Raw genomic sequence first — 26,269 nt, forward strand, 5'->3', positions numbered from 1 at the left:
TTTTTCTTTGCTCTATGTGAGTGAGCGAGTGATTTTAAGCTCTCACGCAATTCGGCAAGCCTAATCGTTCGAGATCAGGGTCGGTCAGGGCACAGGGTAAGTGACAGGGTACAGGGTACAGGGTACATAGCTGCATTGTTATCAGGAACATAACATCCTTTGTCCATGTCATCTCACTCTCCACCACCCGACTCTTCTAGTTTTGACAAGATCGCCGTCGTCGTACGATGTAAATCGATTAATATCAAATGAAATCAGTTAATCAATCAACCGATCCCCCCCAAGCGCAATCGTGTCGCGAAGAGGAAATGAACAAGGAAAAAAAAATCATGGCTAATTAATCTCGACTCCCAACGGCCCAGCTCATTAAGATTTCCGTTTCAGGATAATGCAGATAGGGTCAATTTCCGCATCCCGACTTCCGTCCTCCGTCTAAATTGTTGCTGTTCACAGTTACTATGAGTGGCTACTACGGAGGACATAGATCGTAGTTCGAGTCGAGTCAACTTAAGCGACCGGGATGACTCTTGAGCCTTCAGGTTGGGCCCCCCTTCCTGGCTTGCTGCTGGCCCGAATCGGTTTCACCAGTGGAGGGCAAAAGAGCGGGGACCCAGATGGACAAGACAAGACAAGACAGACAGGGCAGACAGACCCTTGTTGTTAATTCGGGCTCCATTCCTTTTTCTTCTGGTCTGTTTTTCCGCCCTTCGACGGGCGCTGAGCATGTCTTCTTTTTTTTTTTCCGTTTACTATCACGGGTGGTAATGTCTCTATGTACATTGCCGCCTGTTTGGCCTTGCTGTCCTCATATGAGTACAATCCCTCCCATAGTACTGAGTACGGAGTACCCGATCCAGAAGACAAGGCGAAAGCAAGCGCATGCTTCCGACCCCTCGCAACATCTAGTTTGCTTCTCCGTAACTCGATACACTAGCGAAGAGCGAGAGCTCGAGCTTATCGAGGATTTTAAGTCTCTCGAACTCTTTACATGTGGCAGGCAGTCTTTTCTACCGCGCGCGCGGGTATATCCACAATCAAAACTCCATCTTCGAGACTAAAGATTCAGGCCCCATTAGAGGAGAAAAAAAAAAAACTATCTCCCGAGTTTTTAAAACCCCGGCCGAACTTTTTTTTTTTTTTTTTGGTTCTGTCCCTGTCTTGAATGCCCCCCTCTCACCCTCTCCCTCCCTGTCTCGCTTTTTCTTACTTACTCCTTTCCGTCTTGGTGGGTGGTCATGTGATATACATTGTAGATGTCGGAGGGAGCTTGGGGATAGATAGATGACTAAGTCAAGTGGCATCTCTGGTCGGTGAACGGACTACAGGTAACAATGAGTGAGGCTGGTTCAACACGGGGAACCGTTTTTCTCGATTCTCTTACTCAGATCTTAGGGACCTACTAGCGGCAGTCTATTCATTTCACCGACCCTTCCTGGTCGTTTGAGCCGTTATCCATGACATCCGATCCTTGTAGCAGCAGCAGCAGTTGTCGCTGCTTCGCTTTGTATGAAGGAAAACTAACGGGAGGGCGGAATCCGCCCGGTCTAGATCACCCGTGCAAATCATTCTGTTCACCTGACCTTCCCGGAACTTATACTTCTGGTCTAGAAGCTATTGCGCTTCTAGTCCCGATGCAGGCTGCTGGTGAACGGTGCATCAGGATCTTCATGGGTGCGTGACCTTCGGCGATCTTGTCCGGTTGCACTACTGCTCGGTCGGGAGGAAGAGGAGGGAGGAACTAGACTAGACTGATTGAGTGTTTGTCTTGTCTTGTCTGTCTGTCTCGTGTTGGGGCGGGCAGAGTTGAACTAGCTGAGACTCTTGTGCCAAAAAAGAAAAAAATAGGTCGCCGAATTCGCCGGACGCGGAGTCCACTGTTTGAGTGTGAAACCCGAACGAACGGTCGCAAGGGGGGGAGGGGTGTTTATTTTGAGGTGAACGACTCAGAATCAAATCACGTTTTCCACAGTTCACGCCCGTTCGTGTCGGCATTTATTCATCTCGCTGGATCGAAGATCAATCTCCCCCCCCCCCCCTTCTCTCCCCTCCGATCGACATGGGGCAGAGCTCCGCGCTGGAGGGGAAAAATAAGGGGAGGTTTCGAGTCGCAGATTTTCTCTTCTGACACTAAGGCTGCAACGCGACGCCTCGTCAGGCGTTCAACAGGGAGCGAAGCACGAGCCACGCACCCAGAAGCCCAACCACCGTAGCCACCAACACCCCGTTGCCCTCCCAGGTCAGCCCGAGATACGCGACACAGCCCACCACCAGCTCCTTCCGCCGCGCCGCATCTCGTCTACGCGCCCAGTCTGGGTCGATCGGGAACGGGGCCGCCGGCCGTTGGGCCAGCGCATCTGCTGGTCGCATTGGCCGGGTCGGGACGGAGACCGCGAGTGCGACGGCACGATGGTCAGAGGTTGGAAACAACGGCAGCGCATCGTAGCGCAACGGCCGGACGGGCTGTCCAGCCTGGTCCAGGTACAGCACACGGTCACACCAACTGGGCCAGCGGGTCCCCGTCCACTGCCAATCCTGCGACAATGCGTGATCACCGCCCACCGCTTTACTCACGGCGTAACGTGCCGCCAGGCTGTACTTGTATGTCGGAGGAAAGCTGATCGGCGCCTCCGACAGTCCCTGAAAGCACCGCGACTGGGCCCTCTCCCGACTCAGCTGATCCTCCTGGAGCAGATGCGAGTAATGGCGCGGGTCCGACGTCTCTACATTCACCCGGGGGAATCTGCTCGTCCGATCGCCCGGTTTGGGCGGTCGGTCGGCCGTCCGGTAATTGAGGTCTCCTGCCAGAAAGAGGTAACTCGTAGGGACGTAGATGCCCCGGCGATCGTGCTGCTGCTGCTGCTGTTGTTGCCCGACCGGCGAAGCCGCTGCTGTAGAGCGCTCTTGGAGCAGGGGTGCGTTTTCCGATGCGTTTTCTTCGGTCTCGACATGTTCCCGACCCACGACGGCGGCACAACTATCCTGACGCTCAAAGACCAGCCGTTCGACCAGGCTGCGCCAATCCGCATTCCTGCGCTCAACCGCCCATTCCATCGGCGCGAGATGCGCTGCCACGAATGTCAGCTCTACGGGTTGCTGTGTTTCTTCAGCTCCTCCTTCCCCGTCCCTCCGGGCTGATGATGATGGTGGCAGGTATCCGAGTCGCGCCCCCACGGCACCCTTGTTGCCCATCTCCTGGAACCCAAAGCCTATCCGGGCCGTCTCGAGCCAGGCTATTTGCTCTGCCACGTCGGACCGGGCAAACACCATCAATCCCGTCATCCCGGAGTTGTCCGTCACGATATTGACGTAATGCACATCATCCCAGCGCTGCGCGACCGCGCGATTCACAACCTGGCTCAGCGTGTCGAAGTACGGTGTCAGGAATGAGCCCCCGAGGAAGGCGTACGCGATCGGCGCGATCTCTTGTAGCGAGAGTACGATAAGGTCGGGGGGAGGGACAGATGAGGAGGAGGCGTTGAGATTGTCGGTGAGCGGAAGGGAGTCGAAGAAGTGGTGGGAGAATCGATCGACGTCCACGAGATTTCGAGCGCAGTTGAAGGTGAGAATGTAGAGGTTTAGTGCGTCCATGGCTGGTCCGATATGTGGAATGTTGGTGTTGACTTAACGTTGTCGTGATGGAGGTTGCGTATGATTGACAGACACCATGAGAGGGAAGTAGAGGGTGAATGCGGGGAGTTGCTGCTACGTAGTTGACTGCTGCACCGCACAGCTGCATGTGACGATCGGGGGAGGAATTGGAGTGGAGCCGACGGCGGCAGATGAGGTCATCCCTCTTTGTTCAGCTTCACCCTTTCCACAAACTCACTCTACTCCCCCCTCCCCCCGGTCAGGACCTCAAGACCCAGCACAGTTTAGATTAGGTGCTGACGAAGATGGCTTCATTCTTTTGCCAAACAGTCCCTCCACCAAGAAATTTTTGTTCCTGGATCACACTTCCCGTATGAAAGGAACGCAGATCACACTATATTTATCGCACTGTCCCACAATCTACATAATGCAAGGGAACCATGGAAATATGTGAACAAGGTACGTGGCAGTCGGCAAGGTCACGCTCTAGAACGCTTCTAGACTCTTCCGACTCGATGGCATGCAGAATGTCAATGTCCTGGGTCTGGAATGCGGGCTCCCCTTTTTATAGAACCTGCATGTTGTGCGTGTCATCCACCGCACGCGCTGCGATACCCAGCAGCAAAGGAAGTCACAATTTCCCTTTCACCGCGCTACCCTCCAGTTCGACCAATAACATACCTTCTGCTACCTCGTCCTCGTCGTCTTCCATCTCATGCACCCAGTGCGCACGGCCCGCGCGGGGGCTGCGAATCTCCACCTCCATTTTCATTTGCTTGACAAAGGCCACGACCTGGTCTTTGGCTATCTGATCGCCGGTCGCCACTAAGATCTCGATCAGCCTGCCGGAAAGCGGGAGGACAATGTGTCGTGGGTTGCGGGTGTCCCCGCGTCGCTGGGTAGACGAGACCAAGGCGGATGCTGCAGTTGTGGTGGCTGCGAGCTGGAGGCGATATGCTGCTGACGAGGTGGCGGTGGTGTACTCGACTTCGGCGGCCAAGGAGGAGGGGAAGTCGTTCTGGAGTACGCGCGTCAACCGGAGATGATGACGCAGGGCGTCTGTGTCCTGGGGTTGCTTCTGGGGAGAGTGGAGAGGCTCGAGGACGACAGACCATGCGTCTCCCCCGCGAAGGAGTGGATTCGACGCTGCGTTTCCGACAAGCGACGAGAAATTGGCGTTTGAATGGGCTTTTTCGCGGTGACTTGTTCCCAGATGGCTTCCCATGTGGAGAACTTCCGTTAGGCGCGACTCCAGCCATTGATTGTCGATTCTGCGCGACAGAAAGTCGTCGTGGCCGGTCACCCCGCGCAGCAGATCTAGATTGGTGCGGATGCCGCTGATCCTTGTGTCTGCTAGCACTCGTCGAGCTTTCAGCACCGTAGCATCCCAGCTGGTTGCGGTCACGATGATCTTGGCGAGTAGATTATCGAACTGGGTGCCAATTGTCACTGGTTCCCCACTAGTTGGGTTCACATGGGTATCGACTCTGACCCCGTTGCCACCAGGACACATGAACTCCGTCACTTTGCCGGAGCTGAGTGAAAAGCGGGCATGGGGATCTTCGGCGCATAGCCGTAGCTGCATGGAATACAGACGAGGAGCTACCAGTGATGTGGGCTCTAGACCAGTCTGTGCAAGTGTGTTCCCTTGCGCCAGTCGCAGCTGTATCTGGACGAGGTCGATCCCGTGAATCGCTTCTGTAATGGTATGCTCGACTTGTAGACGTGGATTGATTTCAAGAAAGTAGAATTGCTCTTGTTTCTCATTGACCAGAAACTCCACAGTGCCTAGCGAACGGTAACGAATGGCCTTCGCCATCCTCAGTGCCGCATCCAGCACCTGCTGCACCAGAGTTCGGTCAAGAATTAGAGACGGGGCCATCTCGATTATCTTCTGGAACCGTCGCTGCACGCTGCAATCGCGCTCCCCGAGCTGACAGACGTCGAGTCCGTCACCTACTACTTGCACCTCGATATGGCGATATCCGTCCACTGCGGCCTTCTCTGCGAAAACCGTCCGCGAAGGTGACTCTGCCATCGCTGCGTCGACGGCACGCTCCAGCTCACCATCGTCACGGACCAGACGGATCCCTCGCCCCCCACCGCCGTCGACTGCTTTGATCATCACGGGGTATTGGACCTCTCGTGCGAAATCTCGGATCAGGGCGATTTCAGCTGTTGGGGTCGGCGTGGCTGGCAAGACAGGCACACAGCACTCGACAGCAAGTTGCTTGGCTTGGAGCTTGTCGCCAGTCCGCGCCAGTGTCTCCCAGCCTGGCCCGACAACTGTGACTCCAACATCGTGCATGCGGCGGGCGAAGTCAGCGCTCTCGCTCAGGAACCCGTAGCCTGGGTGCACGGCTTCGACGGCATGCTCTTTCGCGAGACGGATCAGCAGCGGAATGTCCAGATATGCTGCGGGCGATTCCACCAAAATCTCCTGATCGGGACGAGCCAGGTCGCAGTGAGAGCGATCCTGCTCTGTGTAAAGAGCGAGCACTTGGATTGGCGGTGACAGCTCACGGGCTGCGTGGATGATCCGCACCGCGATTTCGCCCCTGTTCGGTTGAGTAATCTGGTTTTCTGAGTTGAGATGAAACCATACCTGTTGGCAACAAGCAGTCGTGTGAACGGCCGGGGTCCTGACATTTTGGATGATTAATTGTGCTTCTGCAGTTGGTCTGGCTTAGTGGTTGTTTATGTTGATGCGGTTCATCCTCGGACCTCGGGGCCGAGGGCTGAGGGCTGACTTAATCTTACCCCTCACAGCTGGCGGGTGATCATCTCCGCAGCGATATACCAGCCACAAATTCAGAACCTTTCCCGATCAATCCATCAAAATGCCGGATGACAGTAACGATAGCGACACGAGGGACACCCAACCATCCTCGGCGACGGCTTCAAAGCGTTTGCGCCAGGTCGCGTCGCATTTACCGGCCGACTACTCGGATGTGCTCGCTCAGATTAACACTCTCCGCAGTATCGCTGCCACGCCCGATGCCTCGCGACGAGGCTACATCCGCCAGAAGCAGGCCGGCAAACTATGGGTGCGCGAGCGACTGGACGCTCTGCTTGATCCGGGCAGCTTCCAGGAGATAGGCTCTCTGTCCGGCACCGTGACGTGGAAGCAAACCGGCCCCATGCGCGAGAAGCCCGTGGCATTCGTACCGAGTAACAATGTCCAAGGGATGGGGCGGTTGCGCGGCCGCCGTATGCTGCTCACGGCCGACGACTTCACCCTCCGCAGCGGACATGCGGATGGCGCCTCGCACGAGAAGACCATTTACATCGAGAAGCTCGCGCTTGCATTGAGGCTACCGATAGTCAAGCTGGTCGACGGGAGCTCCGGGGGCGGCAGTGTCACGCTCATTCGGTCCGCAGGGTACAGCTATCTGCCCTATGTATCGATGTACAAATACGTCGTGGAGCAGTTGAACCAGGGGATCCCGAATCTCGGGGCGGTTGTCGGTCCAGCCGTAAGCCACTCTCCGAAAAGTGACCGCAAGTTGAGCCAACGAAACTGACCTCCTCGCAGATTGGCCTTGGAGCCGCGCGTGTCGTATCGTGCCATTTCTCCGTCATGGCCGCAGACGTAGGCTCGCTGTTCAACGCCGGGCCGGAAGTAGTCAAAGGCGCCACATTTGAAGAGGGCCTGGATTTCCAGACGCTGGGCGGCCCCACAGTGCATTGCACCAACGGAACCATCGACAACGTCGCCGCCAACGAAGCCGAATGCTACGAGCAGCTGCGCACAGTGCTGAGCTACCTGCCCAGCTCCGGCCGCGAGGCGCCCCCCGTGATCGAATCCGAGGACCCGGCCGATCGGGAAGACGAGGCCTTGCGCCGGATCATCCCCCGCCGCCAGACTAGGATGTACAACCCCTGGACGATTATACGCAGTGTGGTCGACCGCGGGTCGTGGTTTGAGATTGGGGCCCTGTGGGGCCGCACGGCGATCGGGGGACTGGCGAGGCTGGACGGGCGTCCCGTGGGGGTGATCTCGCTGAATTGCGAGGTGAACGGGGGTGCTCTGGACGCGGCGGGGAGTCAGAAGCTGACCCGTTTGCTGAAGTTGTGCGATGTGATGAATCTGCCGGTTTTGCAGTTCATCGATGTTCGTGAGTTCCCCTTGTGCATCTACAGACCTTTGTGTTCGTGAAGTTGGCTTTGGTCTTTGCTAATACGTTCCCATGGACAAAAGCCGGCTACGCCATCGGCACCGTCGCCGAACGCACCGCCACGATGCGCTGGGGCGTGGAGCTGGGCAAGACCTATTTCACCACCACGACGCCGCTGTTCAACGTCATCGTCCGCCGCGCCTACGGGGTGGCCGGGGGTCTGATGCTCGGGGCCCGCGACCCCGTCATGCAGGTGGCCTGGCCCTCCGGGCAGTGGGGGTCCTTGCCGCTGGAAGGGGGCATCGAGGTGGCGCACCGCCAGGAACTGCGCGAGGCGGACCAGCGCGGCGAGAAAGCGGCGCATTACCGAAAGTTGGAGGAGGAGTACCGCCGGCTGATGAATCCGGTGCGCACGGCTAATGCGTTTGGGGTGGAGGAGATCATCGATCCAAAGGACACGCGGAAGGTGTGCTGCGCGTGGGCGCGGCAGGTGTATGGGACGCTGATGGCGGAGCGGTTGGCTGATCGGGCAACAGGCAAGGTTCGGCCGGTGTTTGCTTGATGTGATGTGCTTGTACTTTACCAGCGCTACAATCTGCAGCATTAATTCCCAGTTCTACAGTCCTTGCACTCGCTAGTCTCACTCTGGTCTATACACAATCGCCAAGCCATTCATGGATGACTCCACGGGAGCCTATCCTCCCCTCAGAAGCACCAGATGCGACATCCTCCACCTCCTGTCCCTGCTCATGCTCATCGTCCGAACTCGCCAGATCCACCCACTCGTGCTGATAAATGGCCCTCTCGCTCGCAGGATACCCCCTCGAGCGCAGCCAGCCGAAGATCCCACGCGTAGCCACCTCCGACAGCGCCTCTGAACCCAGTGCCTCAGGATCAAGCAGCTCGAATTGACGCTGGTCTAGTACATCACACCCCCCTGACTCAACCCTACAATCCCCCACAAGCCCTACACCAGCATCCTCAATCTCCCCACCATCGACAAGCCCCCACCTCCACCCCCGATACTCCAAACAGTGACACCCACAGGACGCATGCATCCGCACCTGCATCTCAGCCTCACCCAGCACCGTCACCCCCAAAGGTTTCCACGGATGAACCGGCGCTCTACTCCAAGCCACTCCCTCTCCCTCTCCCTCGTGACTCGTCAAAAACAGCAACCGACACTCATCCTCCCGCCGAACGATACCCCCTTCGCTCACCTCTGTCCTCGCCGTGAGAAACGAGACATCCCCCCCAGTCCACGCAGCAGCATCCAAATCCAGCGCCGCCATCCCATTCCGCACATCCCGGAGAATGGATCCAGCAACGTTTACAATAAATGCACCGACCCATAAGCCCCCGAGTTGGGGCGCTCTACGCGCGAGGACGCGCAGCAGCGCGGGCAGGTTACTCGCGTGAAGGAGCGGATCGATGATCGCGAAGGCGGGGTTGAGCCACGCGCTGACGACATTGCACTCAATGTCGCGATTGAAGAATGTGCTGTGCAGGAGGGAGCAGATGCCCCATGGGCTTGTGCTGAGGGTCATGTAATATGGGAGGAGGGCGTGGGTTGCGATGGGGTTGGGGTTTTCGTTGGCTTGGGTTTGTGTGGGAGTGGGGAGTGGCGGTGGGTACAGGGGAAGGGGTTGGCCGGGGGTTGAGGGGGGGATTGCTTTTCCCTTTCCCTGGAGGAATGGGATGTAGAGGGCTGCTGCTAGGGCTGCTGAGGTTTGGGCGTGGAGGCGGTGGTGGGTGCTGAAGCGGGTGAGGTATTCTAGAGTTGTGTGGGATGATGGTGGCGGGGGCTGGGTGGGTTTAGGTACGCGGGGTTGGTGGTCTGTGATAGCGATGCGGGATGTTTTTGTGAGGTTGACGGACCAGGGGGAGAGGTAGGGCCGGTGGTTGTACTCTGCTGTTCTTGGGCTCCTGCCACTGGTTCCGGAGAGGATGGATCTCCCCCAGTTTGTTTCGTCGGCGTCGGTATTGTAGCCAAGCTCGATTGCAGCGGGATAGTGATCGTGAGGTGCCCGTCGGATGGATGCTCGTCAGAATGCGAGGATGGAACTGTACACCCGGACACCCTCGCCATGATCTCCGCCCACCGCGCAGACAGGATATACGCCCAGGCTAGGAATAGGACGGCAAGGTAACTACCTTCGTCCTGGTCCGGCTGATCCTGAGTACCCGGCCACGCTGCCAAAGGTGCCGAGTCGGACAGATGCACGGCGAGTGAGCTCTGCACGCCCACTACAAGCCGGGCAGGCATGGCTTTGGGGGGCAGGGGACATTGTTCGGGGTTGGTGGATGTCCGCCAGATTGAGCGACAACTCGTGACTAGAGTGTACTGGCCTTCTCGAGATTCTATTTCTAGTAGACTTAGAGGAATCTGAGTATCTTCAGGAAAAAGGCCGCATCCGAGGAAGGAAGGCGTTCGCTGCAGAAGGCCCTTTAAATTGAGACATTCCTGCGGGAGGAGGGAGGGGAGATTTGGGGGGGGGGGGGTGATATAGGAGGACCATTGCTGATAGCTTTCGCGGAGACCTCGGTTGAAGTCTGCTTTGTTGGGACGCAGGGGTTCCTCCATGATAGAGGGAGCGGGTTGTGTAAGAGATTGGTGGTGAGAAGTATGCGAAGTATGCGTATACAGGGATCAAACCGAGCCTTTGGCTAGTTAGCCCTTGTGAGTCACCTGATGAATAGATAAACATGACCTTGATGTGTAGTCATGACTCTTCTCTTCTGAAGATCAACCCATTTTGAGCTCGAGATAGTGGAGCGTTGTGATTTGTACCTATTGTTGTTCTCTCTTTTCGTGCGTTGTAAGTTTTAAGTTATAACTTAGAGAGTAACAACCAAGGGTGGGTCAGGCGATGTCACATGACGCTTAGTCGGATCACGCTAAACTAAGTTGTTCCTGTTCCTGTTCATGGCTCCACTGCTCGAGCTATTTTGTGGGTCAACGGTAACCGGGAACAACTTCTGCGATTCTATTTCTGGCCTCGAAATAACCGTACTAGGTACAGACCAGTGAATGTTCCTTAGATGATTAGTCACTACCGTCATACCCTTACAGCAATCTTCCTATTCCTGTGTCTACCTATGAAGACCAGAAGCTTCCTTCTTCGTACGACTAACTTGAGAATCGCATCTGACTGACAGTTGACTTTCATTCCATCATTCCCCACCACTGCTCTTATCGGCCTTAGATCTCTAAGGAGGGCCATTTCAAGCTAGCCATTCCTCCAGAGCAGCACCAAATACCGCGATGCGATGGAGACTGACGCATCACCGAGCAAAGACGAGCTTCGCGCTATACTGAAACAGGCAAGGGAGGCTGCAACAAAGGAGAAAGAGCGCGCAGAAAAAGTGGAAAAGCAAAATCAGAATACTACGTTTGCAGAATACCTCCAAGCTTGCCATGACTTCATTACGGTGCCCATGACCATCCAGACCAAACGATCACTCACTACCAAAGGCTCTATCACCGATCCGACCGGCCGCATATGCCCGACCTTCCTTCGACCGTTTGATTTTCGCAAAGCACAATAAGATGTCTTCGACGAGCTTTACAAATGCTTTAGTTCTCCATCTGATTTGCGACTGTTTCCTTCGAGGCCTATTATTGAATACACAGGGAAGCAGGCATGCAGATATCCATTAGCAAGTGAAGCAGACCTGGCGCAATATCAAAAGGCAGAAGTTGAAAATCCTGTTATGGAGATCTTTGAAAAGCTGCTTCAGCTTCCAGAACACCGACGTCCATTTCTCCTTGGTGAAGGGATCATATTCGAAAACCATTCCAACACGGTCACAGAGAATCCAGATCAGATGACTCCCGCGCGACCTCCAACGAGTAAGGAGCAAATGAAACCTGCGCGACCTCCAGCGGATCGACACTGTGTGTATCAAAAATCCGGCGATACGCGGAGCTTGGCTTATATTATTGAATAGAAAGCTGCGCACAAGCTTACTGATGCCTTCCTCCGAGCTGGCCTTCGACAGATGAACATGGTGGAGGAAGTTGTCCAGCGGGTTACAATACCAACAGATCCTGATGAGAAACTTTGTTACGACGCTGCTTTCTTGTCATTTGCCGCCGTTACACAAATCTATGAGTATATGATGAAATCAGGCCTCGAATACGGCCTACTAACAAACGGTCATATGAAAGTTATCCTTCGGATCCCCAAGAACAATCCCGATGTACTAGAGTATGACCTCCTTGAACCGAGCCGGGATGCTGAGGCGAAGTCCACTGATGGCTGTGGTTTCCGTTTCCCTTATACGGCTATTGGCTACCAGTTAAGCTTGACTCTCATGGCAATTCGATCACCCCAACGAAGCCAAGCATGGCGGAATGAAACCATTGCCGCATCAAGCCTATGGGAAATCGATTTTGAACGTGCGCTTCGTTCGATTCTAGAATTAGAACGCAAGACAAGTCCACTAGGCTTAGAATACCGGGAGCCAATTTATCCCATCAACAATCGGTCACCATATCTCTTACGCCTACGTGTTCGAGGTGATTCTAGTCCGGTGCAGCCCTATAGGAGCCCATCACCAGATTCTTCAGGTGAATCGGATTCAGGCCAGAAACACCCCCTATCCTCTCCGATTCAGGACCGTGGTAAACGCCAGCGGACATCGAACGCTTCACACCAAAGCCATCGAGTGCCTGGTCAGACATCAAAGTATACTTTCTGCACACAATTATGTCTGCGGGGACTTGTACATCAGTCAGAACTTGATGATAAATGCCCCAATGTGGATCTTCACCGGAGAAAATCAGATGACCGGCGACAGACTATATCCCGTGATACCATGATCAAGCTTGTTGAACAGCAACTAAATGCGGATTTGGACTCCTGCACTCCTCTCGGAAAAGAGGGCATACACGGCTCTATCTTTGCCGTCCAATTACAATCGCATGGTTATGCCATGATTGGGAAAGGTACCGACCATCACTCAGATCGTGAAAGTATCATGTACAGAAAACTTGAATCCCTACAAGGATTTGCTGTCCCCATCTACCTCGGCGATGTCTACTTGCAAAGTACCTATTATACTGACTCCGGACGAGAGATTATTCACCTCTCACTCATGGCGTGGGGCGGCCGCGCACTACGAGAGTCAGATCGCCCACGTTTACAGCACTGCATGAATGATACAGAAGCCGAGGTCCGCGAAGCTGGTGTTCTGCACCTTGAATTGCACATGTCCAACTTTATATGGAACGAAGAGGCAGCGCGAGTCATGCTCATTGATTTCAGCAGAGCAGAAATTCTTCGAAAACGCAAAGGATCGGTTGACCTCTCTGCACAGCAACACCGCAAGCAGCGTCTATTCACCGACCATGTACACACTGTCCCCCGCTATGCATGCTAGTAGGGTTTGAATGGTGATGTTTTGCCACCAGTGTACGACCTTGCTGGAGTGGTTTGGGACCTGATTTCGTGGTACAGGTATACACCTGCTCGTTTCCAAGTCGCGACATTGGAACAACCGTTGTTGTAGCTGTGTATAAAAGAATTCGACTCGAGATAGTCTATTGTCTATTACGCGAGCTATTTCGGCGCCTTGGACCCAGTTTCTTGCATGCTGAATGCTTGTGACAATCATGTTCCTTCGTAGGTGTTGTAGTAGTACCCTTTATCTAGCGATCAGCCACCTCACTACTAGGCACCTACCGCAGGCATACTATCTAAAAAGGAAAAGTAAGGTGAGGCCCCCACCCCTAGTGAGAAGTCCATGGTTCTACGAAAGCCATGGAAATCCCAACATAAGCTATATCTAAGCAGCAACAGTTGTAATTTGGAATGGAGACAATCTAAGCCTTGTCCCCTATGACCAATCATCCTGCCCCATAACAATGTCAATTCAACGTTGGCCAACCATTGATCAAAATTTGCGGAGAAATCGGCCGCCAATCCGCTAGACTGCGTGTGCTACTCTGGAATTAATCTCTTGACTCAATTACGGCTGCCGACTGTGCGGACGGGAAGTCCTGTTGTCCACACCCGGTCTACACGCCGATCCAAGCAAGACCCACATAGCAAGACGAAGCAAGGGATGTGTCTTCTTCTTCTTCTTCTTCTTCTTCTACTAATCAGCTACTACTAAGCATGCGCTCCGAAACACCGACTTTATCAAGCCTGTCCGAGATGCTTATCAAGCACAGCCTCGGGAGTAAGTTTCGGCCTTAATCTCGAGCCCGCGTCGGGACCGAGATCTATCCCGAAGGTTGACCGGTTGCTCTCGTCGGAGAGTGCTGGGATAACCCTGGATACAATTCGCAGCTATCTATATAGATGGCCAGGACGCCTGCCCTAGTTCGTGTCTCTGTTCCAAGACAACGTGACTACAGTTTATCTGAATCCTGTCACTCACCCCATTGTATCAAACCTAATCTGTCACCTTAGAACCTTAGAAAAATGGCCACCGTCAGAAAAGTCGCTATTATTGGAGTATGCTATCCACACCCCAACCGGGTTCATCCCCTCCACTCTCATCATGTCCCTAACCGTATCTCCCAGGCCACCGGAACGCTGGGCTCGCGCATCGCCAGCGCTCTAGCAGCCGCAGGCCACGAAGTCACCGCGCTGCAGCGCCCAGAATCCAACAAAGCGGGCCCCGAAGGCCTGAGAACCGTCAAGGTCGACTACCACAACCAAGCCGAATTGATCGCCACCTTTACCGGCCAGGACGTCGTTATCAGGTCCGTTCATCTCAAATCTCCTATTCCCTCCACAATCCATACCAACTAAACCCCCGCCCCCCCGCAGCGCCGTCCCCTTCCCCCAACTCACCACCGAGAAACCCATCATCGACGCCTGCATCGCCGCCGGCATCAAACGCTTCATCCCCTCCGAATTCACCACCATGCTCGAGTCCCCACTCGCCACCACTCTCCCCGTCGCGCGGGAGAAGGTCCTCATCCGGCAATACCTCACCTCCGCGCTGCCCCACGCCGCAGGACCCACCACGTGGACCTCCGTCAACAACGGCGCCTTCTTCGACATGGCCCTGCAGTACGGGGTGCTGGGTCCCAACCCGATCACCGGGAAAGCCGTCTTCCACGACGGCGGCGACAAGCCGATTGCCGTCTCCCTGCTCGCGGATATTGCCGCCGCGGTGGTCCGGCTCCTCGAGGACGGCTCGTTCGAGGCCGCGGCCAACCAGCCGGTGTATATCTGCTCGGCCGCGGTGACGGAGCGGCAGCTGACGCGGCTGGTTGCGGAGGTGCTGGGGACGGATTTCGGGGCGTCGGAGGAGGTGTCCGTCAAGGAGCTGATCGCGGAGTCAGACAGGAAGTTGATGCAGGGGGATCAATCGGTGGTGGTTAATTATTATTTTCAGATGATGTATGGGGACGGGTATCGGGGTGGGGATTTCATGGAGTTCAATTGGAATGAACGGTTGGGGTTGAGGGTTATGGGGGAGGAGGAGTTGAAGGAGGCTATCCGGGGGATTTTGAGGGAGTAGGCAGGTGGGTGATGTACAATACAGGGATTGCATGGTGGTCGTGTTGGGCCTGGTGTTGCGGGGGTAGCTTGCAAATGTGATGCAGTGCATATACGGTGCGTAATTCTAGATTCCATAAATACCGGGTTTATTCCCCGGATGCCGGCATACTCTCGTCAGAATAACAAGCAGTGAGAGTTCAAGTTAACAAAAGCTGACCCCCCCGTCTGGCGAGAACCTCCTCCCAATCTCCCCCGCCACTTGGTAGTGAACTTATCCCTGCCTCCCTCAGACGATGCGCCCACACCTCCTCCAGGGTAGCCTGTGCGAGCGCAATATTCTCGAACCGCCGACGCGCGAACATCAGCTCAAGGCGCTGGCGGATCACCGCCATCGCGGCAGGCGTCGTCACCTCTCCGCCGGCCAGGAAGAGCGGGAACAACAGCGCGGATTCAACTTGCTCGGCCCAGGGGATTCCCTGGATGTGGGCCAGGGTCTCGGCCACGGCGGCTGCCATCTTGACTTCTAGCGTGTTGTCTTGATACCCACTCTGAAGAGCATCACCGCGTGAGAAGCTGTTGCTGTGGCAGCGGAGAAAGCTCCGCATCCGCCGGTACAGATAGATCCGGGCGGCGCCGCGGTAGGCGTATGCCAACGCGACCAGCGACGGGGAGGCGGTGCTGGGGCACCGCCAGGCCAGCAGCTTGTGCTCGATCTCAGTGCATGATACATGCACTTCCTGGTCATGGTTATGATTGGAAAATGACACCAGTGTGCCACTATCCCTACCCGGAGAAGGGTCTAAAAAACTAATCTCCGCGATCAGCGGCAGGATTCCTGCCGCCACGCCCAGATACGTATCCACCACCCCGTCCGTGATGCCGTGGAGGTAATCGGCGCGCAGTAGCGGCTTCGTGCCCAGCGTAACACTGCCTAGGATATCGTGGTAGGCGAAATTGCGGAGGATCCACTGGCCTTCCGGGGTGGATTTGAGGGCGTCGGGGCCGGCGACTCCGCTGCAGGTTGTGGCGGCGGCGGAGAGGATGATGCTCTTTGCGCCGAGAAGGTGGGCATACCATCCGGTCTGGTTGCCGAGACATACTTCCGAGGTCAGGAGGACAAGGCAGGTGGCTACTTGAGTGCAGGCGGCATCGTTGTGCGGGGAGGGATCGGATAGAGCTGATGCCAGATGGCCGAGGGCGGTGGATCGCGCTTCTAGCGCGGTGATGCGGTAGCGCTCGTCTGCTGCGGCGGCTAGATGGCCTGACGCCCAGGAGATCAATGCACCCGACAGAGCGGGCGAGTCGACGGACAATGGTACGAATTCTGTGCGGTAGGCTTTGGTCAGTGGCGGTGTGGTTGATGAAGTCTGGCGAGGGAGCAGCTCGCACCGGAGAGAAAGGAGTTGTACTGCTGGCTGACTGCTAACACCTGGGTCATAACGTTGATGTAGTATTTCATTGCGTACTGCCGCATAGAGGATCGATTCGTCTCTTGGATGGCGAAGGGGTGGCAGTCGTGGAAGAAATCCACTGTTCGGACGGAGGGCGCGGTGCTCGATTCACCGGGCTGAGCCCGTGGGTCAGGGGCAATCTGACGTTTGGGCTCTCTCACACATTTGAGGTTGAGGCGGATGCATGCTCCGCATTCCGGGAAAGTGTTGTCAGTGCATTTCTTGTGTCTATGCGAGGATGAGTGTCGATGTCGAGTTAGAATGAGGGGAGGGGGAGACCTGCGTGCATACCTGTAACGGCACGTCAGACAGCCCGTTCGGTCGTGCTTGGAACCATTGCGTCGTCTTATTCTAGAGGCAACTGTGTCATGCATGGTTGCTTGATACTGAGTATAAGAGTATATGTAGAGTAAGGAGGAGTGTTGTGTTGGTGCTGGATGGAGAGATTGATATGAGGCGGGGTTACAATGATGGCTATTCCTAACTCGGAAGTGGGTCGGATAGCCGGATACTGTAATTGTATACATACGCAGCCCGAGACCCGAATGCATTATGCAATACTCCCTACAGTAACATCCGACGATCTATGTCACGGCACACGAATCACCACTTTCCCCGTATGGCTTGAGTTCCACAGATACTCATAGGCCATCCTGGCCTGCTCGAACCCAAACACCCGGTCAACGACCGGCCGGATTGCATGCGCCTCGAAGCACGCGAGCATCTCCTGCAGCTGTTCACGCGATCCCACCACCACGCCCCGCACGATGCAGACTCGATCCAGCGCCAGGAACGCTGCGTCCGGACCGAGGAGCTCCTTGCCCTTGCCCAGGGGATCGGGGTTGGTAATGTGTCCAATGCAGTGAATCAGTCCGTGGAGCGCGATCGCGTCGAATGACTGCTGCAGGGTTAGGGTGCCGCCGACCTCAATAATATGGTCGACCCCGTTCCCACGCGTGAGCCGCATGACCTCAGCCGCCCAGTCGGGGTGCGTCCGGTAGTTGAGGAGATGCGTCGCGCCGAGGGCCCGGGCCTTGGCCAGTTTCTCCTCCGACGAAGAGGTGACGATCGTGGTGGCGCCCGCTGCATGCGCGATCTGCAGGCCGAAGGTGGCCACTCCTCCAGTGCCTTGTAGAAGGACGGTCTGCCCTGCGCGGAGGGGCACCAGCCCGTACAGCGCGTTCCAGGCCGTCAGCGCGGCGCAGGGCAGGCACGACGCCTCCTCGAAGCTCAGGTAGTCTGGGATCCGGACCACCCCTAGCGCAGGGAAGATGAAGTACTCGCCGAGCAGGCCTTGGATCTCACCCCCGAGTTGCGAGAGGAGGCCTGCCTTGGTCAGTCGCCCGGCGAGGTGGTCCTGCGTGAAATTGGCCAGGACGCGGTCGCCCACGTTCCATTGTGTGACGCCTTCGCCAATTGCCTCGATGATACCTGTTTACGCAGATGTTAGGGCCGCACTGTGCAAGGAAGACACTAAAAGAGGATCTATCACACCTGCGCCGTCGCTGCCAGGCACAAGAGCATCGGGTCCGGGAAAAGGATAGGTCCCCATGGCAATAATTGCGTCGCGCCAATTCAGGGACACGGCCTTGATGCGGACGAGAATCTGACCGAATTTTGGGAAAGTTTTAGGCACTTCACGCACCACGAGACTAGCGAAGCCCTTCTTCTCGGGAAGATAGTATTGCTTGAAAATGGGTTTGGCAGTCATGTTGGATTATAAGCAATAAGACGTGAGCATTCTTCCGTGCTCTCGATGGACTTTATTCTTCTGCCAGATAAGACTACGAATTTATAGACTTTGAGATTCCCTCTTCTTGGCATACTGAACGTAAATACCTTACTAGTGGGGTGAAAAAGCCAAGTTCAGAGACGCTGAACACGCCGGATACGCCAAACACGCCAGCCAATCAATATTCTGTTCTTTTAGACACCTGCATCAATTGGCCATTTGCGGAGCAGTGGGTACCTACTACTAGTACTTAGTAGTTACCTCCAAGGTCTTTTGATTACTAACCAAGGGCATTTTACTTCTTCATGAATCTTCAAACTGACGACTGCTACTGTCCAGCACGACTTGCAGAATGTTACTAGTGGACTGAAAATTATCATTGGTCAAGCATGTTTGAATTCATCATTGATAAGTGGCATAGAACATCCTCTCAAATTTTTCCTCCTTGATTCCTCCCCAGTGCATTCGGGATATCCACTTTGCTCCAGCATGGAAGACCGTTTCTTTCCCCGGTGATGACGGGCGGGTTTGACTGGTTACTCAAGGCCGACAAATAGAGACCACATATTCTTTCCCCACTATGGCAGCTCAAAAGGTTGCACGTACCGAGAAACAAGACAGGTCGATCAGACGGTCTGCATGCTTTAGACGCCCAGAAAAGTGGAGCCAAGATCACGGCAGCGCAGGCGGACTGACAGGTCCCAAAGGCGCTGTTGCAGGCGAGAATTGTCGCTGGGACCCCGGCTCCGAGCGCGACTCCCCATGTGTATCCTGCCGCTGAGTAGCATGCCATCACGACGGCGGCGCAACCGGTCTGACAGACCCCGCAGGCTGCTGGCCCCGCGGAGGCACAGCTGGCTGCAAGAGCGAGGACGCCCAGAGCTGGATAGGAGATGTTCATCATAGTGGTTGTTCGTACCGTGCGCGTGGTGTGATGGTGGTCGGGGCAGGGAATGAGTCCTCCAGTTGGTTTGGGTTTAGAAAGAGTCGGAGGTTAGATTTCCAGGAGAGATACTGCGAGCACTGGAGCTGTATTTATAACGTAGGTAAACCACATGCCACCTTTGAGAATGATACTGCAGTGTTCCTTTATTGAATCGCGTTATGAGTTGGTCTTTCAGATTCATTCATCGCGGTGTTGAATGTTGGTGGGACTTTCCTGTGTACATTTCCAGCAACATCACGGATTCTGCTTTTAAAGGCAAAGCCTGTATAAGCCGCATAGCAGGAGCTCGCGTTCACGGCAGTCGGCTGTGACAATACCATTCACAATGCGAACAGTGGTAGGTTGCACTTCCGACGCACAACTGTCGATTTGCGTTCTATAGTTCGGGAGGCTGAAAGATCCTTTGATTCCAGCTTGACATTCCATAACTATGCAGTAAGCCATGTGCTTGGCCAATTGATGGAACACAGATGCTGGTTTCAGGATACTTAATTTTGTACCACGTGTCTGGCTACACTGGCTTAGGGCAGCCTTCCGCATGACTGACAAGGAGGTTCGAGCAGACGGTGTGAGAATGTCTCACTCGCTTCGTCTGCATTCTCCAAGGCCATGCCCCGTCCTCCTTGTTCATATTACCTATGCCATCTTCTTTTTCCCTAGCCATGTTCACCACCCAACCATGACGACGGATGCCTGCCAGTAGCACGATGAGGCCAAATACCGACTGCAATATCAGTCATCCAAAACAACCTTCAACTAAATAAAACGTAGCCACGGCTGTCCTTTCTAGCCATATCACCACGATAAGGTTTGACAGGGATGGTTGCAGACAAGACCTTTCCGATTGACTCTGCACAAATTCTCATTGTCATCATGCCGCCGTCATCCCCCCATCAACCATGTGTACACCTCCGGTCGTGAACCCCGAGCTCTCATCCAGCAGATAAGTCACTAGCCCTACCACCTCCTTTGCCGTCCCCACCTTTTTCATAGGAATAGCGTTGACCAGCGTCTTCATCAGACTCTCCGAGACCGCATTCCGCAACATAGGTGTATCAATCGGACCCCTGCAACCACCATCAGCGATCTCGCGTTACACACCCACAGCAAAAGCTCAAGAATGAAAAGAAAGACTCACGGACAAACCGCATTTACCCGCACCCCATACGGCGCCGCATCCATCGCGGCGGAGCGCATGATCCCCAGCACCGCATGCTTACTCGTCGTGTATGCCGACAGGTTCGGCGCCCCCGTGACCGACGCATTACTACCGAAGACCACGACGGACCCTGTGGAGATCTCCTGCCGACCGACCGCATCTACCATGTACTTCAGCGCGGCGCGGACGAGATTCAGCGTGCCCTGCACGTTGACCCGCTGGGCGAAATCCCAATCCTCGTCTGTCACGTTCCAGACGGGTTGCTGGCCGGATTCGCGCGGGTGCGCGCCCGCTGTGTTGATTGCGCCGTCCAGACGGCCGAAGTGGGTGACGGTGGCGGCGAGCCAGGACTCAACGGCGGAGCGGTCGCAGATGTCAGCGGGGCGGGCCAGGATGTTTGTCTTGCCGATGAGGGGCTCTAGTTCAGTGACGAGGGCGTCGAGACCCGATTGGGAGAGGTCGGTTATCGCAAGGCGGGCGCCGAGGTGGGCGAGGTGGATGGCGATGGCGTGGCCGATGCCGGAGGCGGCGCCGGTGATGGCGTAGACTTTGCCTTGATGGGTGGACATGCTCGCTGCCATGTGTTAATTCTTGTGGTGGTTGGGGATAGCGTTGAGGAAGAGCGACCTTAACTTGCTCTCTGGTAACAAGCAGGAGACGAAGATTTAAGGTGCATGGTGGGTAATGTATGTACGTGCATGTCTGCGGAACGATGACGCGGGAGGCGGCTGGGATATGCTGACCTTAACTCCGAATTCAGGGTCGAAATATGTGGATCAGTGGGGAATGGTTTAATTGTAGCGCCTATCAAAAACAGGCGTGGGTGCTTGGCTCCGCATTGAAATAGAACCTCTTAGCAATTGGACGTATTGGTACGGCCAGCAGGAATCAACCAATCCGAAACCATTGTGTTAGAAATGGCACAAAGTGCATAGGAGGGCTCTCCTTGAGCACAACAGGGCGACGAAACTCAAGTAGAATCTGTCTCACAATATCACGAAGCCTATACATCAATTGTCCTCTTCGGATGAATCCTCATATGTTACTCTTGCTTGGGTTCACGTCAGAAAGATAAATGCTTTCCCCCATGACACCCTGTGTGAACTCTTGACCTCTCGACTTTGCCATATCTATAATAATGGATCACGCTACTAAAATCGATCGGATAGAAATCTTTTTGATACTATTCAACATAAACTATGCCTACCGCAACGACGATCCACAAGTCGAAACCTCTACTTGAAAAAGACACTTTCACAGCCTCACTGGGTATAATCCGTACTATGCGCAATCGCTTCCATGTTATCCATATTCTCCTTCAGCCCATCAACCTTACCCCGCAACACCGCATAACAATCCGACCCCAGCGGCATGCGGATATACGAAGCTGCCCCGGCGCAGAGACCCTGCTGCTCGACGGCGTCGAGGATCCGCGCGGCCGCCTTCTCCGGATCACCCCGCTGCGTCCCGTCAACCGTGTCGTAACGTTGCATCGCTTCTCCCAGCGCTTTGCTCTCATACGCCGGGTTCAATCCCGCGGCGGGTTTTACGTACGCGGAGAGAAACCCGGTGCGGAAGCCGCCAGGCTGCACGATGAGCACCCGAATGCCGAATTCGGCGAGCTCTGCGGCTAGACTCTCCGAAAGACCTGTAATATAACTTGTTAGTCTAGTCCGGAAAGCCCCTCTGGGATCATGGCTAACCTTCAAGACCGAACTTGCTGGCGGAATATAACGCGGTAGCGGGACGACCGATCAGGCCCGCGACGCTGGAGATGTTGACGATACACCCGGTCTTCTTCTCGCGCATGGAGGGGAGGCAGCCCTGGATGACGCGGATCGGGCCGTAGAGGTTTGTGTCGATCTGCTGGTGGATTTCGGTCTCGCTGCAGGTAGTACCCCAATTCAGCATAAACCATCCAGAAAGACAAGCATTCACCCAGGGCTCATGTGTTTCAGGCCTACCTCATATCTTCAATACTGCCCAGGATGGAGTATCCGGCGTTGTTCACCACAACGTCAAACCCTCCATGCTCGCGGGAGAGGCGCGCAACATGCTCTTTCGTTTGGGGGTCCGTCACGTCGAGTTGCGCCCATACGCCTCCTAGTTCCTCAAAGTGAGAGTAGCTTTGTTGCGCCTTGGATACATTCCGCACCGCACCGACGACCTTGTGGCCTGCTCGGAGGACATGGTGAGCTAGGGCGGCTCCAAGACCGGACGATGCGCCGGTGATAAGCCAGGTTTTGCTCATAGTGCTATATTTGAGGATTTTTGGAAAATCTTTCAATCCTTCAGAAGAGCTCTGATGTACTCCGCAGCGGATGGCACGCTCCTAAATACACTCTCGGTTGTGCAGGGAGCTCCGGCAGGCAAACCACTCATGATCTCATGCGCCCGGGAAATGAAACCGAAGCCCCACTCTCGGCAAGCCGGAACCATCCTTGTAGTGCGTGCCCCACTAATTTGCTAGGCCAAGACGGAGATATCCATGGACTTAGCGACAGGGTCCTCATCAGTCGGCGTTAAGCTGTCATCATCACCGACCCACTGTGCGTCGGCTTGATTCGCTCTTACTCGGTCTGTGAAGACGAGCAGCCTAGACTAGGCACATTACATGCTGTGAATCCTATATAGTCCAGCCACAGGACAATCGACTATTCACACATCCTGTCACCTCCATAACTTCAACGACCCAACCAGTCTCATCAACCCCTACCCTCCAAAATGTCCTCATCTCAACATCCTCCGACTCCACCCCCAAACACCCGCCGCATCATCACAACCCACACCCCCTCCCGCACCGCCACCATCGCCATCAACGCCCCCAAAGCACCCACCGCCCTCGACGACGGCACCTGCCTCAACCCGCTCTGGTCCTCCGCCGAGATCCCCGCCACCATCGACCAGGACCCAACCAAGATCGAACCCAACTCAACCGCCGCAACAACCGGCGGCTCCGTCTTCTGCACCTACGATCTGCCCCCGCGGTACGAGGGCCCGATGCACCGCTCCATCACCCTCGATTATGTCACCGTCACCCGCGGCGTGGTCACGCTGAGCACGGATGACGGGTCCACGGTGACGCTGCAGGCGGGCGATACGGTCGTGCAGAGGGGGACCATGCACAAGTGGGGGAATCCGTCGGATGAGTGGGCGAGGTTGACTTCGGTGATGGTGCAGGCGAGACCGGTGGTGGTGGAGGGGGAGGAGATGGGGGCGGTCTGGCCGTTTTAGGTCTTTCGGTTGTCTACCTTAGTGGATGGGATGGGGTGGTCATCTTGATGAGGAATTCGGGTTCTGGTGGGTTTATGTGCCAGGTGTACTGGGATCCATTTCATCTACTTCCGGGGTAGTTGGTTGGAAATGGGGCGTTGTTGTTATTGTTTCTTTTTGCTTCTTTCTTTTTTTTCTTCGTCAAAAAACCCAGCCTAGAAAATCACGAATAGGGCCAGATCTTGGCGAGTACCTGCCTCTGTTTCGCATCCTCCCCCAATGCGATGAACTGATTCCGGAAATGCTGGCTCAATCTCTGAGCGTCTTCATACCGGTCGCACAGAACCATGCCGCCCAGAGGGAGAAGCCCTTGTTCTTGAATCTGGCGCAAGACCAATGAAACACCCTCGACAAGCTCCATCTCTTCGTCATGTTGCTGGAGCTCTCGAATAGTGAAATCGACCGGACATTTGATTGAACTGGTGCATATATCGTCCCAACGAGCGACTACTGCGATGAGTGAGTGGCGGAGGGAGAACAGGTCATCGCGCTGCCAGCAAGCCGGCACCAGCCGGGTAGGTTTGATTCTGAGTTTGTGACCCGGTCCAGTAAGCGCCTCCCATCGCCTGGGATTCAGACTTTTGAGTTTGACGAGGTAAAACTGTCGGAGTGAGTCGTCGCCTTCGCCTGTCGTTGGCTCCAGTATCTGCGGAATCAGCGGATGTTGATCAACTGGCGAAGCGGCCGCATGCTGCCAGTCGATCACGGCTGTGATGTTGTTGGTTGCTGGGTCCACGAAGATGTTGCCCAGGTGTAGATCAGGATGCGACAGCTGGTTTGGGGATTCATGACCATGAGGTTCCTGGAGCAGGTAGGGCACGAGCTTTGTTTACCGCTCCAGCAAAACGACGTACTCATCTGCTGTCTCTAGCTGCTCCTCTGATCGCCGGACGTTCATTCTCGGTTGTGCGTGCGCCTGCGCCCATCGGATCTCATTCTGTGCGACGGCTCCGCCATACTCCACCATGTTTTTGACTATGTATTCATACGTGTCAGAAGGCTGAAAGGACGAATGGTTATAGAAGAGCAACCTACATGGCCCCCTGTGGAGGTTCATCGGCACTCTTCCCATTTGGCCGTGCCAGTACCGTGGATGGGTCAGCGGACCGAGGGCAAATGCGGGCCAACTTCCACCGTCTGGGCTCTGTGTTGGAACGGAACCGGGATGTTCTGGTCGTGACTCGAGGTCCGACTGGAAGTATATGCACCCATGCCGTGGGAAAGTAAGAGACAGAAGCCTCCGCTCGATGTCGACGACTTGGTCGATGATGGTGCGCACGAGCCAAGGACGGCCGATTGCTCCACAGCAACCCTAACGGTTGCCCAGCCGCTTTCTCCTCCAGAATGTACTCGGCCCCAACTGGATTTGTCTCATCTGCAGGCCACGCGTAGATTCGAAGGACGGCGATAGCGAGATGATCTCGGAGCTGAAAGGTCCAAATTAGCAATCAAATCTGTAGATAGGGCAAATAGACACCCACAAACTGACGCGTGGCCACCTCCGATGCGGTAGTGTAGAATTTCGGTCCGGCGTTGGGATTGGGTAGCCGGGCCACCACTTCCTGACCATTGTCCATCGACAGGATCAAGGCCTTGTTGTATTGCCCTTCGATGCATTTGAGAACCTTGGTACCTGTCATGCAGTATCAGTTATACCGTAGGCCCGTCATCGCAGATGGCTTTACAGTTGGAAGCATCACTACCGGCTACTTCGCTGGCGGCATCGATCAGTGCCGGCAGCCGGAACTTGCGATATCGCGCGGCCAGCTTCTCGGCATCTTTGGTTTATCCCGCTCAATGTTATGAGGGGCGACAGACAGCCATCGATAGCGTTGGTACTGATATAGCTCGTCTTCCACGATGGGAACTTCTGCTCATAAGATCTTAGTAATAATACAAAGTGTTTGTTTAGTATTGGCGCAGAGTACCCTCGCCATGCTCTAGTGTTCTCACAGTGGTGGCGTCGTATAGGGACGGATGAATTGACTCTTCCTGGTAAGAGAGGGGGCTCTGATCAATTTCCAGCGCATGGGAAAGACGGGTGGTAAAATAACTACAGCGGGTGCATGTGCATAGTGGGGGAACGTCCTACATATAAATAGCTGTCATTCTTTGCGTGGGGCAGACACTGCAGGGGTCAAGTGTAGGGAAGGAATGTGGGGCAGGATCTGCATCCGGGACGGGAAAGCTCTCTCCATCTATCTGATGTGTCATGTATGTAGAATACGCATATTTGATCCTGGCCATGGCAGACGTGACTTGGTTCAATCTGGAACAATATTTGGCCGTATTTGTCAGAGAGACAATATGAACGCAGTGTTATGCGTACCACGGGAGCATTTGCTAAAGGAATGGGGGCAACCATCGAGACACCGAAGTCGCACTTCTTGGCTAGACCTCTGCAGTCGCCTGGCTGACATTTGCCATCCCAGAAAAACTTCGCAGGAGGACTATCCGAGTAGAAATCAGGCTCGATACACGAAGTGACTCATTGCTTGAACAAGGCTAGACTGCGCATGTAATGTTAGCCTTAATTCAA

General features: G+C 55.1%; 13 protein-coding genes across 13 annotated transcripts; 4 read left to right on the forward strand and 9 right to left on the reverse strand.

Moving 5' to 3' along the window:
* Positions 1-2,023: 2,023 nt before the first annotated feature.
* Positions 2,024-3,687, reverse strand: BO66DRAFT_387320 (putative inositol 5-phosphatase). The gene has a single exon (XM_025646271.1). It carries the CDS (start codon positions 3,586-3,588, stop codon positions 2,152-2,154), a length of 1,437 nt encoding a protein of 478 aa, XP_025509206.1. The 5' UTR covers positions 3,589-3,687; the 3' UTR covers positions 2,024-2,151.
* A 532-nt stretch (positions 3,688-4,219) lies between these two features.
* BO66DRAFT_467117 (putative pyruvate carboxylase) lies at positions 4,220-6,237 on the reverse strand (the record flags this gene model as incomplete). The annotated part of the gene is made up of 2 exons (XM_025652533.1): positions 4,220-6,146; positions 6,194-6,237. The coding sequence occupies 2 exons, from the start codon at positions 6,235-6,237 to the stop codon at positions 4,220-4,222; spliced, it is 1,971 nt and encodes a 656-aa protein (XP_025509207.1).
* BO66DRAFT_7786 (acyl-CoA carboxylase subunit beta) lies at positions 6,163-8,312 on the forward strand. The gene is made up of 3 exons (XM_025653581.1): positions 6,163-7,064; positions 7,124-7,706; positions 7,790-8,312. The coding sequence occupies exons 1-3, from the start codon at positions 6,429-6,431 to the stop codon at positions 8,266-8,268; spliced, it is 1,698 nt and encodes a 565-aa protein (XP_025509208.1). The 5' UTR covers positions 6,163-6,428; the 3' UTR covers positions 8,269-8,312.
* On the reverse strand, positions 8,312-10,489 carry BO66DRAFT_416678 (uncharacterized protein). The gene is made up of 2 exons (XM_025649613.1): positions 9,777-10,489; positions 8,312-9,747 (listed from the first exon to the last, which is right to left on the reverse strand). Exons 1-2 carry the CDS (start codon positions 10,288-10,290, stop codon positions 8,357-8,359), a joined length of 1,905 nt encoding a protein of 634 aa, XP_025509209.1. The 5' UTR covers positions 10,291-10,489; the 3' UTR covers positions 8,312-8,356.
* A 487-nt stretch (positions 10,490-10,976) lies between these two features.
* BO66DRAFT_445081 (uncharacterized protein) lies at positions 10,977-13,091 on the forward strand (the record flags this gene model as incomplete). Its single annotated transcript, XM_025651628.1, has 4 exons — positions 10,977-11,230; positions 11,288-11,559; positions 11,593-11,606; positions 11,658-13,091. The coding sequence occupies 4 exons, from the start codon at positions 10,977-10,979 to the stop codon at positions 13,089-13,091; spliced, it is 1,974 nt and encodes a 657-aa protein (XP_025509210.1).
* A 1,046-nt stretch (positions 13,092-14,137) lies between these two features.
* BO66DRAFT_445096 (aromatic alcohol reductase) lies at positions 14,138-15,240 on the forward strand (the record flags this gene model as incomplete). The annotated part of the gene is made up of 3 exons (XM_025651629.1): positions 14,138-14,170; positions 14,240-14,421; positions 14,489-15,240. 3 exons carry the CDS (start codon positions 14,138-14,140, stop codon positions 15,186-15,188), a joined length of 915 nt encoding a protein of 304 aa, XP_025509211.1. The 3' UTR covers positions 15,189-15,240.
* Positions 15,241-15,366: 126 nt separating this feature from the next.
* Positions 15,367-17,003, reverse strand: BO66DRAFT_467120 (Zn(II)2Cys6 transcription factor; the record flags this gene model as incomplete). Its single annotated transcript, XM_025652534.1, has 3 exons — positions 16,912-17,003; positions 16,559-16,848; positions 15,367-16,493 (listed from the first exon to the last, which is right to left on the reverse strand). Exons 1-3 carry the CDS (start codon positions 16,992-16,994, stop codon positions 15,367-15,369), a joined length of 1,500 nt encoding a protein of 499 aa, XP_025509212.1. The 5' UTR covers positions 16,995-17,003.
* An 82-nt stretch (positions 17,004-17,085) lies between these two features.
* BO66DRAFT_445107 (zinc-dependent alcohol dehydrogenase family protein) lies at positions 17,086-18,358 on the reverse strand. Its single transcript, XM_025651630.1, has 2 exons — positions 18,115-18,358; positions 17,086-18,051 (listed from the first exon to the last, which is right to left on the reverse strand). The coding sequence occupies exons 1-2, from the start codon at positions 18,329-18,331 to the stop codon at positions 17,210-17,212; spliced, it is 1,059 nt and encodes a 352-aa protein (XP_025509213.1). The 5' UTR covers positions 18,332-18,358; the 3' UTR covers positions 17,086-17,209.
* A 188-nt stretch (positions 18,359-18,546) lies between these two features.
* On the reverse strand, positions 18,547-19,345 carry BO66DRAFT_445109 (uncharacterized protein; the record flags this gene model as incomplete). The annotated part of the gene is made up of 3 exons (XM_025651631.1): positions 18,959-19,345; positions 18,638-18,710; positions 18,547-18,589 (listed from the first exon to the last, which is right to left on the reverse strand). The coding sequence occupies exons 1-3, from the start codon at positions 19,254-19,256 to the stop codon at positions 18,547-18,549; spliced, it is 414 nt and encodes a 137-aa protein (XP_025509214.1). The 5' UTR covers positions 19,257-19,345.
* An 824-nt stretch (positions 19,346-20,169) lies between these two features.
* On the reverse strand, positions 20,170-21,026 carry BO66DRAFT_467121 (SDR family NAD(P)-dependent oxidoreductase; the record flags this gene model as incomplete). The annotated part of the gene is made up of 2 exons (XM_025652535.1): positions 20,170-20,365; positions 20,437-21,026. The coding sequence occupies 2 exons, from the start codon at positions 21,024-21,026 to the stop codon at positions 20,170-20,172; spliced, it is 786 nt and encodes a 261-aa protein (XP_025509215.1).
* A 616-nt stretch (positions 21,027-21,642) lies between these two features.
* BO66DRAFT_387323 (putative short chain oxidoreductase/dehydrogenase) lies at positions 21,643-22,737 on the reverse strand. The gene is made up of 3 exons (XM_025646272.1): positions 22,422-22,737; positions 22,161-22,342; positions 21,643-22,105 (listed from the first exon to the last, which is right to left on the reverse strand). Exons 1-3 carry the CDS (start codon positions 22,706-22,708, stop codon positions 21,720-21,722), a joined length of 855 nt encoding a protein of 284 aa, XP_025509216.1. The 5' UTR covers positions 22,709-22,737; the 3' UTR covers positions 21,643-21,719.
* Positions 22,738-23,108: 371 nt separating this feature from the next.
* BO66DRAFT_338714 (cupin domain-containing protein) lies at positions 23,109-24,086 on the forward strand. Its single transcript, XM_025644364.1, has one exon. It carries the CDS (start codon positions 23,182-23,184, stop codon positions 23,689-23,691), a length of 510 nt encoding a protein of 169 aa, XP_025509217.1. The 5' UTR covers positions 23,109-23,181; the 3' UTR covers positions 23,692-24,086.
* BO66DRAFT_416684 (uncharacterized protein) lies at positions 23,631-25,760 on the reverse strand (the record flags this gene model as incomplete). Its single annotated transcript, XM_025649614.1, has 8 exons — positions 23,631-24,553; positions 24,623-24,705; positions 24,766-24,968; positions 25,021-25,157; positions 25,212-25,363; positions 25,416-25,500; positions 25,545-25,603; positions 25,718-25,760. The coding sequence occupies 8 exons, from the start codon at positions 25,758-25,760 to the stop codon at positions 23,894-23,896; spliced, it is 1,422 nt and encodes a 473-aa protein (XP_025509218.1). The 3' UTR covers positions 23,631-23,893.
* Positions 25,761-26,269: the final 509 nt, after the last annotated feature.

The sequence above is a fragment of the Aspergillus aculeatinus genome (assembly GCF_003184765.1).
Source record: "Aspergillus aculeatinus CBS 121060 unplaced genomic scaffold BO66scaffold_1, whole genome shotgun sequence".
Taxonomy (NCBI): domain Eukaryota; kingdom Fungi; phylum Ascomycota; class Eurotiomycetes; order Eurotiales; family Aspergillaceae; genus Aspergillus; species Aspergillus aculeatinus.